The sequence below is a fragment of the Vigna unguiculata genome, chromosome 6, assembly GCF_004118075.2.
Source record: "Vigna unguiculata cultivar IT97K-499-35 chromosome 6, ASM411807v1, whole genome shotgun sequence".
Taxonomy (NCBI): domain Eukaryota; kingdom Viridiplantae; phylum Streptophyta; class Magnoliopsida; order Fabales; family Fabaceae; genus Vigna; species Vigna unguiculata.
The window spans coordinates 17759897-17773801 of record NC_040284.1 but is presented as its reverse complement, the minus strand read 5'-3'; the positions used below and the strand labels follow the sequence as shown (position 1 = coordinate 17773801).

At 34.0% G+C, this 13905-nt stretch overlaps 1 protein-coding gene across 1 annotated transcript; it reads left to right on the top strand.

Moving 5' to 3' along the window:
- Positions 1-4609: 4609 nt before the first annotated feature.
- Positions 4610-10823, top strand: LOC114186538. The gene is made up of 9 exons (XM_028074473.1): positions 4610-5173; positions 5662-5713; positions 5906-5984; positions 6099-6144; positions 6234-6332; positions 8077-8145; positions 8241-8574; positions 8712-8857; positions 8957-10823. The coding sequence occupies exons 1-9, from the start codon at positions 4790-4792 to the stop codon at positions 10280-10282; spliced, it is 2535 nt and encodes an 844-aa protein (XP_027930274.1). The 5' UTR covers positions 4610-4789; the 3' UTR covers positions 10283-10823.
- Positions 10824-13905: the final 3082 nt, after the last annotated feature.

Below are 13905 nucleotides of genomic sequence, written 5' to 3'. Positions count from 1 at the left end.
ACACATATTTTTAGATTAACATAGTCAGTTTTATCAATTTCATCACTTATTTACAAGAATACTTGCTCTAAATTACTTAAAATTATTCACATAATGTATAATTTTATCTGTAAATGTATAATGAAAAAATGTGTCATGAATAGAAGTAATTATAATTAGAGATGGCAAATAAATCTGTCCTCGTGGGTATTGTCCGAACTCGTCTCCGTTTTGAAGGGGAATCCCCGCATTGACTGGGTATGGGTATGGGTATGGGGAATCCCCGACTTTTTCAGTTGGGTATGAGGATGGGTATGGGGATGTACATATACCCGCCATAATACCCGTCCCCGCCATATCTTCATTCTCGTTTAAATTATTAAAATATTCACAATTAATCAAATAACTCCTATATATATATATATATATATATATATATATTTTTTTTTTCTTTTAATTATTTCATTTGTCATGAAACTCATTCTCATCTCTAATATATTTTTTATCTTATGATAACTTTTATGTAATTATGTTAAAATGATGTATGTTAATAAAAAAAATATTATGCCTCACATTTGAATATTTATATTATTTTTTAATATTTTTATTTATTATAAATTTTCCTTTCACATGAGAATGTTTATACTCTCAATTTAAGGTAATATAAAAAAAATTCTTTACTTATTATTATTATTATTAATTTTTATTTAATTTGAAGAACTCTTTTGTTTCATTAAAATATTTTTCGTTATTTTTCAACCATTAAGTATATATGTTGATATTTGAAAAGTTTTCTTAGTTCTCTAAGATATTTTTCGTCTTATCATACCTTAGTTATACATTTGATTTCCTTTGTGTGATTTTTTTCGATAGTCTCTCAAATTATTTTTAAAACACACATTTGTTAGTTTTTTAATATTTTTATTTATTGTTTTTATTTTTATCATGTAGAATAATATTTCGATATATTCTATCTAATTATTTTTTATTTTATAACTCATTATTAATCATAATGTAATTTTTTCACTTTAAATTCTGTTTGAAGTGGTTAAAATTATATATATATATATATATATATATATATATAATGATATTTAGGAATACTATATGATAATTCACTACAAGAAAAACATGAAATGGTGACTGATTTAGTCAGTAACTCATATCAGTCACTATTTTTCGTCATTGGTGGTAGTAGTTGATTTATTATCTGAATCAATGACTAAATTAGTGACTGATTCAATGATCGAATCGATACTTGATTTAGTGACCAATTTAATTACTAATTTATTTGTAATTTAATGACAAATTTTTTGGTCACTAATGATATTTCTATTTAATTTTAACCACTTCAAACGTAATTTAATAATTAGTTATCTAAGGTATTTTTCATTTTATCATACCTTAATTATACATTTGATTTCCTTTGTGCGGTTTCTTTCGATAGTCTCTCAAATTATTTCTAAAACACACATTTGTTAGTTTTTTAATATTTTTATTTATTGTTTATTTTCACCATGTAGAATAATATTTCGATATATTCTATCTAATTATTTGTTATTTTATAACTCACTATTAATCATACTGTAATTTTTTTCACTTTAATTGTATAAATAACTTTTATTTACTACAATATAAAAATTTAATGTAATTGCTATGAATATTTTTTTGTCACTATCCAACATATATTGAAGTTCAAAAGATACAAAATCTATGTCAAAATTTTATTATTATGTTTATTATTTGTTCTTTGTGTCATTTTGATCAAGTGATGTATTATAACTTTTATTAGTGTATAAAAAAGAGATTTATTATAATTTAAAAAAATTGAAGTAAACAAACATTTAAAATATATTTTAATTTGAATATTTGTTTTTCTTTTATTATTATGTTTATTATTTGTTCTTTGTGTCATTTTGATCAAGTGATATACTATAACTTTTATTAGTGTATAAAAAAGGGATTCATTAGAATTTAAAAAATTGAAGTAAACGAACATTTAAAATATATTTTAATTTGAATATTTGTTTTCCTTTTACATTTTTTTTGAAATATTTTTTAATTTTATCAACTAAGTTCATCAATGTTGTAGTTTGCAAATTTAATAAATGTTTTAGTTCACATGAAATTTTATTTGGTATTCTAATATAAAATGTAAATAATTATAATTTATTTTAAGGTATTTGGCATCGAAGAAAATCCTCCTAATATTGAATATTTCAGAATATTATGTTTTCTTTACCGTAATTTTTTTTCTTTTATAAAAATTAATATTGAAGTAGTTAGAACACGGGTACGGGTATGGGTACGAGATTATACCCGTTACCCGGTGGGGATGGGGATGAGAAAAAAGTTTGATACCCGTTGGGTTTGGGTATGGGGATAAGGATGAATTTTTTATGCGGGGATGGATATGGGATAGCGAAACTCGTCCCCACCCCGCCCCGTTGCCTTCCCTAATTATAACAACCCATTTAGTAGTATAATTACTGAACAAAATATTTAATATCAATAAAGCCTATAGTATTAAAATGTAATTGTCATATTAAACTTATCCAAAAACTAAACTGAAATACAATTTATACGTGATATTTTAAAGAGATTGAAATTCTTTCATGTTTTAAAGAGACCGAAATTCTTCAAAAAGAAGGTATATGCATAAGGAGTCTAAACATTAGCTAGACACCTACATCATTCACTCATTAAAGAGGTTAAACTACAACGTCTTCATTTGTTTACACCAATTAAGTGATCATTATAAATAAGAATAAAACACAAGACAAAACAAATCTAATGGGAAGGATAAACTAATGTACAAAAGACTTAATCATATAAAAGAATAGAATCAATTAATGATACATAGTCAATCATGAATCAATATCATTCTATTTCACACAAAAACCCCAACAATGACTCAATTATTTGAAAACATGCATTGATATTAGATAATGGTAAGTTGTGCACTTGTGTACGTCTCTACTGCTCCGCAGAACCATTATCAATTGGTTTCATCCTGCCACACACAAAGATTAGTCTGTTAACATCTTTGGCCAATGTAAAACTCCCAAATTAAGACCTCCTGCTCTTCTCATCACATGTCCCATCCTTCTCTACTTGAGAATTAGACGGTCATTAGAGTGTCATGATAACTTTCAACTGGATCCGTATACCAATACATACACTATTATTATAAATAACCATTCATCCTCCTTGGATTAGTATCAACAATTTACATTTTAATTTCATACATCATTCCTTTTCATGAATAATGCTTCACATTAGTCACAAAACATCCAAAATCTATAATAGATCAAAGACTTATAATACACTTGCTCAGTGAAACTATCCTCTTGCTAGACAAAAAGTGCACAAAAGCTCACTCATCTAACAACCAAATGGCTTTCTTAGTGAGTGAACCACTGAAACTCTGGGAGGAAAATTCTTCCATAATTTGCTCAATGAGAATATTCTCGACCAATGATAACAAAGTTAATAAGCTTTGTGACTTTTGATTCGCTCAACGACTCCTAAATTAATGAATCTTTGACTTTGTATTCCTGAACAAATTCGTTCTTAATCAACGAGTCTGCATATTTCTTCGGAACATGATTATAACACCTTTCCAACAACCCAGTTAATACACTTTCTTATGAGTTCTTTTTAGGCCTCATATGCTGAATTTAATTTTACTCGGACAATCCATTATACCACTATTTTTAATATTTATTGGTTACCTTTTAATTTTTAGTAACTCAAATTAAAACATATTTAACATCACAAAACTAAAGCCATTACCATTTCATTATAAAATAATATATAAACATTATACAATGTGAGGATTATAAAAAAAGACTCAATGGAATTGTATTTTAAATTGAAAAAAATTATAAAATTAAAGAATAAGTCTAATTAATATTTATTATGTCAACTAAATTAATTAAAGTGATTTGTTTAATATGCAACATTTAAAAAAAATAAATAAACCACTACAAATTATAATTATATAGTAATATATTTTTTATCTAAAAACATAAATTTTATTAATTATTAGAACTTATACATATGTTTTTTATTTTATATTTTTAATTAATTTATAATTTAATAATAACTTTATCAATTAAAAACATATAAATTAGAATCTTAATCAATAAAAAAATGTGTTAAAAGATGGTGTGTTATATAAGATTGATAACACCTAACTGCAGGTGGAGTGGAGGAACTAAAAACAATTTAATTCTAAAACACTTTTTTTTCTTTTCACAATACATTACTCATTATTATAAAAACTAAAAAATACTTTCAAAACTTTATTCTAAAAGAATCTCCAAAGCCTCGGCATTGAAAAAAAGACAAAGTAAAAAAGTGCGCGTGGGGTTTACGCGTCACGAGAGAGAGGAAGCTCAGGTGGAAACTTGAAAGACAAAAAAAAAAACGAAATGATGAAAATTCGGGCAGCAAGCAAAAGGGCCACGCAGGGCCGTCCGGGCAGCGGGCAGCACTAAGCGCCGTTTTCAGAGTTCAGACCCTTGAGACGAAAGAAGGAGCCATCATTTATTATTAGGTACTGCCCCACTCACCCGAGCCTCAGCTTCGCAAGTGAGAAGCTCAGCCTCGGACACGAGTCTCCAAAAGAGTCCAAACCTGTGCCCCTCGAAAACTCCACGGAAAGGGAGAACTAACGAAGCAAGGGAAGAGAGAGAAAAAAAGAACGCGTTTCTAGAGAGATAAAGACAGGGCGGAAAAAAGAACGAACCGATTAGAGAGAGAGAGCAGTGGGTCTCTAGAGAGAAAGGAGCCAAGGGCGCGCGCGATGGTTCAGATCGCAAGGAGGAAGAAGGGACGGCCGTCAAAGGCGGATCTGGCGCGCCGCTCCGGTGAGTCTCCGGCAGCCGCGTCGCAGCCCGATCTCCGGCGAAGCCACCGGCGCCGGAGCGTGAGGTACAACATCATCGACTACGATGGCGACTACCTAGACGACGAGGAGGACGAGAGGAGGCGCGAGAAGAAGAAGCTCAAGCTCATGGCGAAGCTGAACCAGGATGGCGAAGAAGAGCGTGAAGAAGAAAACGACATGACGCCAAGCCGCACTTGCGCTGATACGCCGGCGGAAGATTACGAGGACGACGAAAACGAACAAGAGGAAGAGCAAGAACATGAGCAAGAGGAAGAGCAAGAAGAAGACGCAGATGGCGTGGTAATGCATTATTTTGAAATTGCGGTTGCGTTTTTGTTGCGATCTTTGATGTTACTGGAAATTGCGGATAAATGCGGCCACGAGTACATTGTCAACGCTAACAATCTTGACGTTTCAGCAGAATTCGTGTTAGTGTCACTGAGATTCTTCTTCGGTGTAATAACCGATTGGTCCATGGAATTTATCTCAATTTCTCTCTCTAAATTTCTCTCTGTTCGTGTGGGAATCTAGAGAGAGATTAACTAACAAGTCAACTGTAAAAAACTAAAACACAGAATCTGATCTCTCTATATATACATAAACTCTCTCTCTATATATACTCTCTTTCTCTCTCCACAGGCTCTCTCTCTCTATATATAGATATACATAGCTGTCTCTGTCTATTATTTGTGTCTCTGTCGCACTCTCTATTATAAATATAAGTGATGAGTGAAGTATTTAGCCTTTGGACGCTATTAATTGTGTGCGTGTGTTTCTAATGATGACAGGTAAAGGGCAGAAAAGTAGAATCGAAAGGGCTCCACTCTATTTCTGTTTCAGGTTCGTGTGATTTTAATTGGGGTACTTGCTATGGTTGTGGGTATGGTTTTTTAGTTTTTATATATATATGGATAATTGAAAAGGAAAAAAGTGATGACTGCTCAAAGGGTATCAGTGGTTTTGTTTCTGCATCGTCCTTTGTGTGCTTTCATCAATTTGCCCTTTTTTGTTTTTGTTTTATTTTACTGTCAGGAACTCCGGTTATTCTTCAATCTGGGATTCCGTTACCTGATAAGAGGACTCTGGAATTGATCCTTGACAAGCTTCAGAAGTATGTGTTTCCTTTTCCATTTTTCAGTGTTTGAGGGATTTGTGGGGGTGTATGTTTTTGGGTACTATTTTTGTTTTCTGACTTCGAACTATTGCGGGGTCTGGATGATTGCAGGAAGGACACTTACGGTGTGTTTGCGGAGCCTGTTGATCCAGAAGAGGTGTGTCAAATTTTCTTCCTGTGAGTTAGTAATCTTGCTTTTCGAAGACACCCCTGACTTGGAAGTTCGAATTCTGTTTTGACTCGCAGCTACCTGATTATCATGATGTGATCGACCATCCCATGGACTTTGCCACTGTGAGGCAGAAGTTGGCAGCTGGATCTTATACTACTTTAGAACAATTTGAGGTGTGCAAACATGTTTCAGCTGCTCATGATTGGAGGTGTTTGCTGTTTTGTATTGAATTTTTAATTGTTTGGTACTGGATTTTGATGTTGATTGTGTCTGCTCTTCTAGATATTATTTGTTGGTGTTTGAACTTGACATACTTTAGGCAAAACATAACTTGCTGTCTTTTCTATAAAGAATTCAGCAATGATGACTATTATCAATGATGTATAGACTATCAGTGAAATAGTTGGGTTGTTAGCAAGAGTCAGCCGATGTGGAGTGCTTACCATGCAAGGAAAGCATTCGGAATGACTAGTTTCTTGACTTATTCAGGATATTTTCAATTTTGAACTGGTCTTTCTGTAGTAACAGTGTTGCTTAAGGATGGTTATTGCATCATTTTAGTAGGCAACTATTGGCCGCATATTTTAATTTCTCATTCGTTGGTGCATCATCCCATGTTTATTGTATTGTTAACTGAAGTATGTCGGTATTTTGTTAACACATTCTGAAAATGGCATGATGCTAAACAGTTGTTGCTCGTGTGCTTTTTGATGGGTTTTAATGGGTGATGATTGTTGCAGTATAATATGAATGGGATCGAATGAGACTTGGTGTTTATTTGATTGTGTTTTATACCCATGAGATACATGTCTTTCAACCTGCTGATTAATTGGATTTGGGCAATAATGAAGGATCTATCCACAGAGCAGGCAGGAAAATCTTTTTATTTTTGTTTAACTCGTACCTGTTTGATTGGCAATGAATCGTGATAGTCTAACTCTAACCACACCCTCACTTGGTGTTAATGTTATAGTTTAACTCTCACGGATGTGGAACTTCAAAACATTTCATCCTCATCATATGATTTGATTTTGATCGTGCTTAAACTATCTTGTGAGCACAAATTCTCTGTTTCTTCCTAGACCTTTTCTGGACAAAAGGGTTGTTTAATATTGTCAATAACACCATCTCCCTCTAATTATTGATTTTGTTGTCTATTGCTTCCCTTTTTATCATTAGTCAGAAGTATAAGAAGTAAGTAATATTTGCACGTGGTTTCTGTTTCTGGCTTCCTGTTCTTCATGGGTATTTCTCAGATGGCAAATGCTAATGCCTCATTAGGTGTTGGATTGGTAGTCTTGTTTTTCTAGGAAAACTGAGGCAGTATCTTTGGTATACATACATCAATGTTATTTTTAGTTAGAAACTGTTGCTGAAGATTTCTCTGAGATAATGGTTCTTGCTTAATTTATTCTGGGAAGGAGAAGTTGTTTTTCTTAAAGTTGTTTATCTCTCTGATAAACTCGGGCGGCTTTTTTTTTGTAATGACAATTTGTAGATACAGAGTCAGGTGAGGGGGACGTGGTCCCTTCGCAAACTAATTCCAGTGCATTAAATTATAAAAATCATTTTAGGCCTCCCAAAAATTTATAAAAATAATTATTAAATTTTTTTGTGGAAATTTCCAAGTGGAGGATTGATTTGGAGTATTTGGAGAGAAAGTGAAGTGATTTGGTTTAATGGAAAGATAGTGGATTTGACTTGAAAGTTTATTGGTATATATGATGGATTTGATTGGATATTCAAGAAACGCGTGAGAAGCAAATAGATCCCTATATGAGATGAAAGTCCAAAATGTTTTTCTCTCCAGTATTATCTTAACCGTGCATTGATTTTTATCTTTATAATCGAGTAAAAGTTGGTAGACAAGGTTATACTCTAATTGCACTGACTTGTGAATGGAATCGTTGGATGCAGAGTGATATATTTTTAATTTGCTCAAACGCAATGCAATACAATGCAGCGGAGACTATATACCACAAACAGGTATACAGTTCGATGCTTCACTGTGTTTCCCTCCCAAATTCTACGTCAATGATTGCTTTATTCTGCTTACTGTGTGACTCCTATATTTGTCACAGGCACGATCAATACAAGAACTTGGACGGAAGAAGTTTGAGAAGTTAAGGATTGGCTTTGAACGGTCTCAGATGGAGCAGAAATCAGAGCAAAAGGCAGGATCTAATTATTTGGTTAAGAAGCAACTGAAGAAGCCTTTAGTACGTACTTCACTGGAACCTGTTGGCTCTGATTTCTGTTCAGGAGCGACTCTTGCTACTATTGCAGATTTACAGCCAACTTCCCATCCGATGCAAGGTGGTAGATGTGAGAGGCCTGGCAATATTGATGGTATTTTGGAGGCAAATGCTTTCTGGATTGATGCAAATCAAGAGAAAGCTGAAGACGTTTTATCAGGTATTTCAGTAAAGAGATCATGCTATTATCTTTATCCTGTTACAGTTGTCTTTATTATTCCTGAACATACTTTTAAAGGAGAATTCTTATGTCAAAATGTAGTTAATAATTTTGATTGTGTTGCTTTATTCTTTCAGGGAAGGGCCTTCACTCCAAGTGGGGAAGGAAGTCCGTTGTGCTTGATGAAAGTCGGCGTGCATCTTATAACATGTCCAATCAACCAATTGGTCGTTCAGAATCAATCTTTATGACTTTTGACAGTGAAATGAAGCAGCTGGTTGCTGTATGTATCATAAGCAACGAAATATTTTTCTCGAATTGTTCGTTTTCTTTTTCTCATTGTCAAAACATATAACGTTACAATTGTAATTTTTGGATACAGGTTGGGCTTCATGCAGAGTATTCCTACGCTAGAAGTTTGGCTCGATTTAGTGCATCTCTTGGACCTATTGCTTGGAAAATTGCTTCCCACAGGATTCAGCAGGCTCTGCCACCTGGCTTTAAATATGGTCGTGGTTGGGTTGGAGAGTATGAACAGCTTCCAACCCCAATATTAATGGTTAATAATGAGGTCCATAAAGGAACTAGTTTGGCCATGAAGTCGCATTCAACTATTGAATTACCAAAGGGTGACAAAAATTGTAAGAATGTGGAATCCAGCATTGAGCATCCTGTAAATAGGCAGATGCTAGACGGAAAACATCCTTTGATGCCTGATGTTGAAGGAAAACCTTTCTTTGGTTCTGCTGGAGAAAGGCTATGTGCTCCGGCCAACATCCTAAATCAGGAGCAGAACAACCAATCCAGGAAAATCGGCAAACCCGAGAAGAAGGGTTTGAAACAAGAAGAGTTGAATTCTTTATCCTCAAGTAAGCAGAATAACAATGTCCTGGTTGCAAAGTTTACTAGTAACACTCCTGCAGCAGAGTCCAAGCCCAGAGAGATGGTGCCAAGGAACATGTTCAAGCAGCCAGATGTTAGTGGAGAGTTGCCTAATGGAAAAGTCACAGATACAAGTTTGAACAGACAAGTGACTGGTCCATCACCTGAAAGTACATCAAACCAATCAAGCAGGGAGGGTCCTGTTGTCCATGGGAAGGAGCTGGGTGTTAGTGACCCAGTTCATGTGATGGGAATGTTTGCTGAAAGGGCTCAAAAGCAACAGAATTCCAATCATTCGGTTGTTGATACTCCACCAGTGACACTATCGGGTCCATCCGGGCAGAGAGACGACTTAGGCAATGCTTCAGCAGCTGCTGCCCGTGCATGGATGTCTGTTGGGGCTGGAGGGTTTAAACAAGGTCCAGATAATTCTAATTCACCCAAAAGTCAGATATCTGCAGATTCTTTGTACAACTCCACAAGAGAGTTCCATCAGCATATTTCAAGAATTAGAGGGGAGTTTCCCTCTGCTGGAATGCCTTTCCAACCATTTCAAGCACTTGCTCCTCAATCTAGTCACACAGGCACTGTTTCACAATTTCCCAACCGGCCTATGGTTTTCCCTCAGTTGGCTTCTGCTGACCAATCTAGATTTCAGATGCAGTCCCCTTGGCGAGGACTCAGTCCTCGTAGCCAGTCAAGACAGAAACAGGAAACCTTTCCCCCTGATTTGAATATTGGTTTTCAACCTCCAGGGTCACCTGCAAAACAATCTTCTGGTGTCCTTGTTGACTCACAGCAACCAGACCTGGCTTTGCAACTATGATAAGGCATTGCTGTCTTGGTATGGATGTTTCCAATTGAATTGGACTGGTCAAGGAATTTTTATTGCAGCTCCTGTCACGGATGTGGAATTTGATCCTTAAAAGGCTTGCATATTATATGTGAAAATGCCAAACTCTACCCGGATTGGATTTAGCACAAGTTAGCCTGACTCAAAATGATTTTGATAGTGCAGGAGACTGGATTTAACAGAAATAACTCAAGGACTTACTATCATCATTTCCAGACGAGGATTGCCAAATCAATGCAACACGTTTCCGTTAACCTAGGGTTGAAGCTGTGGAAAAAAAGGTCTGCATGTTGACTGATTATATCGGTTGCAGGCAAAATATAGTCCTGATGCCTTGTATGTATATTGTTTACAATTTGATTATATTTGATTGCCTGGATATTTCGTTTCTTGTGATGACTACTTGTGTATCCGAATTCGTGGTAGGGCATCACTTCTTAATTATGCTATTATTTTGTACATGAGATTTACATGTTACTAATGGAAAAGGATTGCTTGCGTCTTTTTCTTTGCATGTCAACTCAATTCAGCCCCTTTGCAAAGACTTGTTCTCCCTGACAAGGTATTTTTTTGAAACGGCAGTCAATTATTCTTATCTGCCCGTCCTAATCACCTGCACACAAAAAGAAGTATGTAGGAGTGCAAAAAGAAAATTGCAGATTACTGATTCGAGAATAGAATTAGTATATCAATTTCTCATCTCCCCTTAACTCAGGTTGAGTATGACACGCTGAAGCAATTATTAGTTTAATGAAACCAAACAGCAGAAACCTAAATGGTGGTTCTAAGGGTTCAAGGCACTTTAATGGCAGCTAGCAGCAACAAATTTGGATAATCTCACATACCAAATTGGTTCTGCCTTACAGGGAAGCAGCACAAGATGTTTGAGGATGACAACCATGAATGGTTCTAGCTCCAAGGTATTGAAGAGTTTTCCTGTTGATTACCTTTATTTATTGCTTGCCAACTGGTTTAATACTGCAAAGCCAAATTTGAAAAATAACGTTGCTCATCTAACTTTTGGGATATGTAAAGTAATGGTCAACAATGCAGAGATTGAACTTGCCAGCCACAAAATTTGGGGCAACTTTTTAGACTCTTGGTGATCCAAATGGTCAGGGCAAGATCTATCAGATCTTGAAATGATGGGATGCTTCAGCAACATATATGCTCCTAGACTCCAACTACTGGAATCAATGCCACGTTAAAAATGTTCAAACGACAACTCATGGCATACTCCTGAAGCATGTAGTGCCATTTTCTAAATATACATTTTTTTATATTTTTATATAAAACTAAATTAATTATTGTTTCGGGTGCCTATTTTGCAATATTTTGAAAAAAAAAAGGTGTTGATTTTCTTTTATCAGATGTGTTAAAAATGGTCTAATGTATGATTTTATTATTTGATTTAAATATATTTTCAACGCTAATAGATCACCAAGTTTGGTTCAAGTCTTTATATTTTTTTAATCTTTTTTTTTTGTTTTTAATTATTTTTTTGTTGTTTCAATAAGATATTTAAATTGCTTTGTTTAATGGTTCAAAGTCTTATCTAACCCACTTTTAAATCAGAAGAAATAACATAAAAAATGAAAATATTAGGAAAAAAGTCATTATTTTTAAGACAAAAAAACAGTTATTTGTGATTATAAACGTATTTAAGCCTTAATTTTTATAAAAATAAATTTAAACGATGATGAGTGAATTAATTTGATGAAAAAATATTGAGCAAATGAAATCTCAATATTAAGATAATTTTGAAAAAAAGTTATAAAAAATGTTAATAAATGAACTTTACAAACTGAATTAATTTTTTGCATAACACCTTTGCTATTACTTTCTCTTGGATGTTATAGCTTGGTACTTCTTCCTATCTCTATCTCTGAGCCTGCAAACATCACCATGGCATATGAACTCTTTGGACTGTGAGGAATCTGATGAGAAACGGCAACAGGAGAAGAGAGATAAAGCCATGAACTGATGGATGAAGCTTGAATATTGAAGCTACAAGAAAGAAAAAAAGAGCTTAGTGGCTTGGTTGTTTTTGATTCTTGGTGCTATGATACCTATAACATGAGATCAACACATTTTTTTGAGGTAGGTAGTGGAAGAGAAGTAGAATATGAAAAGCATTATAATAAGGGTCAAAGATTGCACAATCTGTCAGTGTCAACAGTGAGAACACGTCTTGCTTTGTGTACTGTTGGTATGCACCGAAACTACAAAACTAGCCTATAAAGACTAATTTTTATGGGATTCAAGGACTAATCCTTCCAGAGTCTTTGAGTACTTGTTTTCTTCATTTTCATTCTAATGAAAGTCTATGCGTCATGCTATTTCTTGTTTTGAATAATAAAATTCAGTTTATAGATGAAATTTCTCTTCAAATCTTAAAATTACTTCTCTTTCTTTTATCAACAATTATTAGTTGTTAATTTATGTTAGTGGGGAATTTTTTTTTAAATCTTTTGCAGTCTTAAGCAGGGTCCAAAGACCTTGATACATTCTTGGACCACACTTACCTTCAAAAGCAGAGTCTTCCATTGAAAGTAACACCTAAACTCAGAACGATTAAATATATCAATGCAATGTGAATAAAAAACATGGAACAGTGAAGTGGAAAAATGAAGAGCAATGGTAGAATAAGTCTACAACTGAAAACAATCAAAACAATCGATGTAAATTCAAGAACAAATTAAGAATCGAAATTTTAATTGAAAATTTGAAACATAAGGCTAGAAATGCTTATTAGACACTTACAAATTAAGAAATATATGAGATTGAAAATTTTATATAACAAAAACTTCTATAAAAAACCTAATCTAATTAATACTACTTACATTTTTTATTTATAAATGTTAGTCGTTAGTTTTTGTTAATGAAAAAGATTTAAATTTTTTGTGTTCTTGTTTCGGATATAGGGACTAAGCATTTATCTCTAACATTCAATTTGTTTGTCCTCTTCTCGTAGTAGCTTCCACTGTTTGTTCTCCTCACTCAGTCTTCCATTCGTCCTCCTTCTGTCCTTTCGGTGGACCAGACAAGGCTCTGATGCTTAAGTCAGTTTGGGTAAGCACAATTAATGCTGTAATAAATGTGAAGTAAAAGTCCTCACCAACTTACCTTGGGCTCCTATTTTATAGTTTTTGACATGGGTCCGTGATTAGGGTTTTCTTAATCATGACTCAATTACTTTTTAAATTTGATTACTGACTTGTATTATTTTAATTTACTTTTAGCTTACTGATTTAGTTTTGGTGCAGTTGCCTGATCGAAGAGCCGTGCGTTCTCATGGAGGTCTCCATAATTATGTTAGGATGACAAAATTTCACTAGAATGAACGACGAAGGCCGTTCGGTTGCGAGCTCCCTTAAATCACTTCGAAAAAATTGCCACATCAACAACCCAAGGGATCGTCCGTTTGTAACGAGTGACTTTCGGCCACTTATCCTTAGACCGCCTGACCGATGATCTGGCCGGAGATGTCGATAGGCCATACGGTACAATTCTAAATAGGACTAATTACATCTTTTTTACTTCTTGATCTACAAATGTTAGTTCTTGTTAACGAAAAAAGTTTTTAAATCATTTGC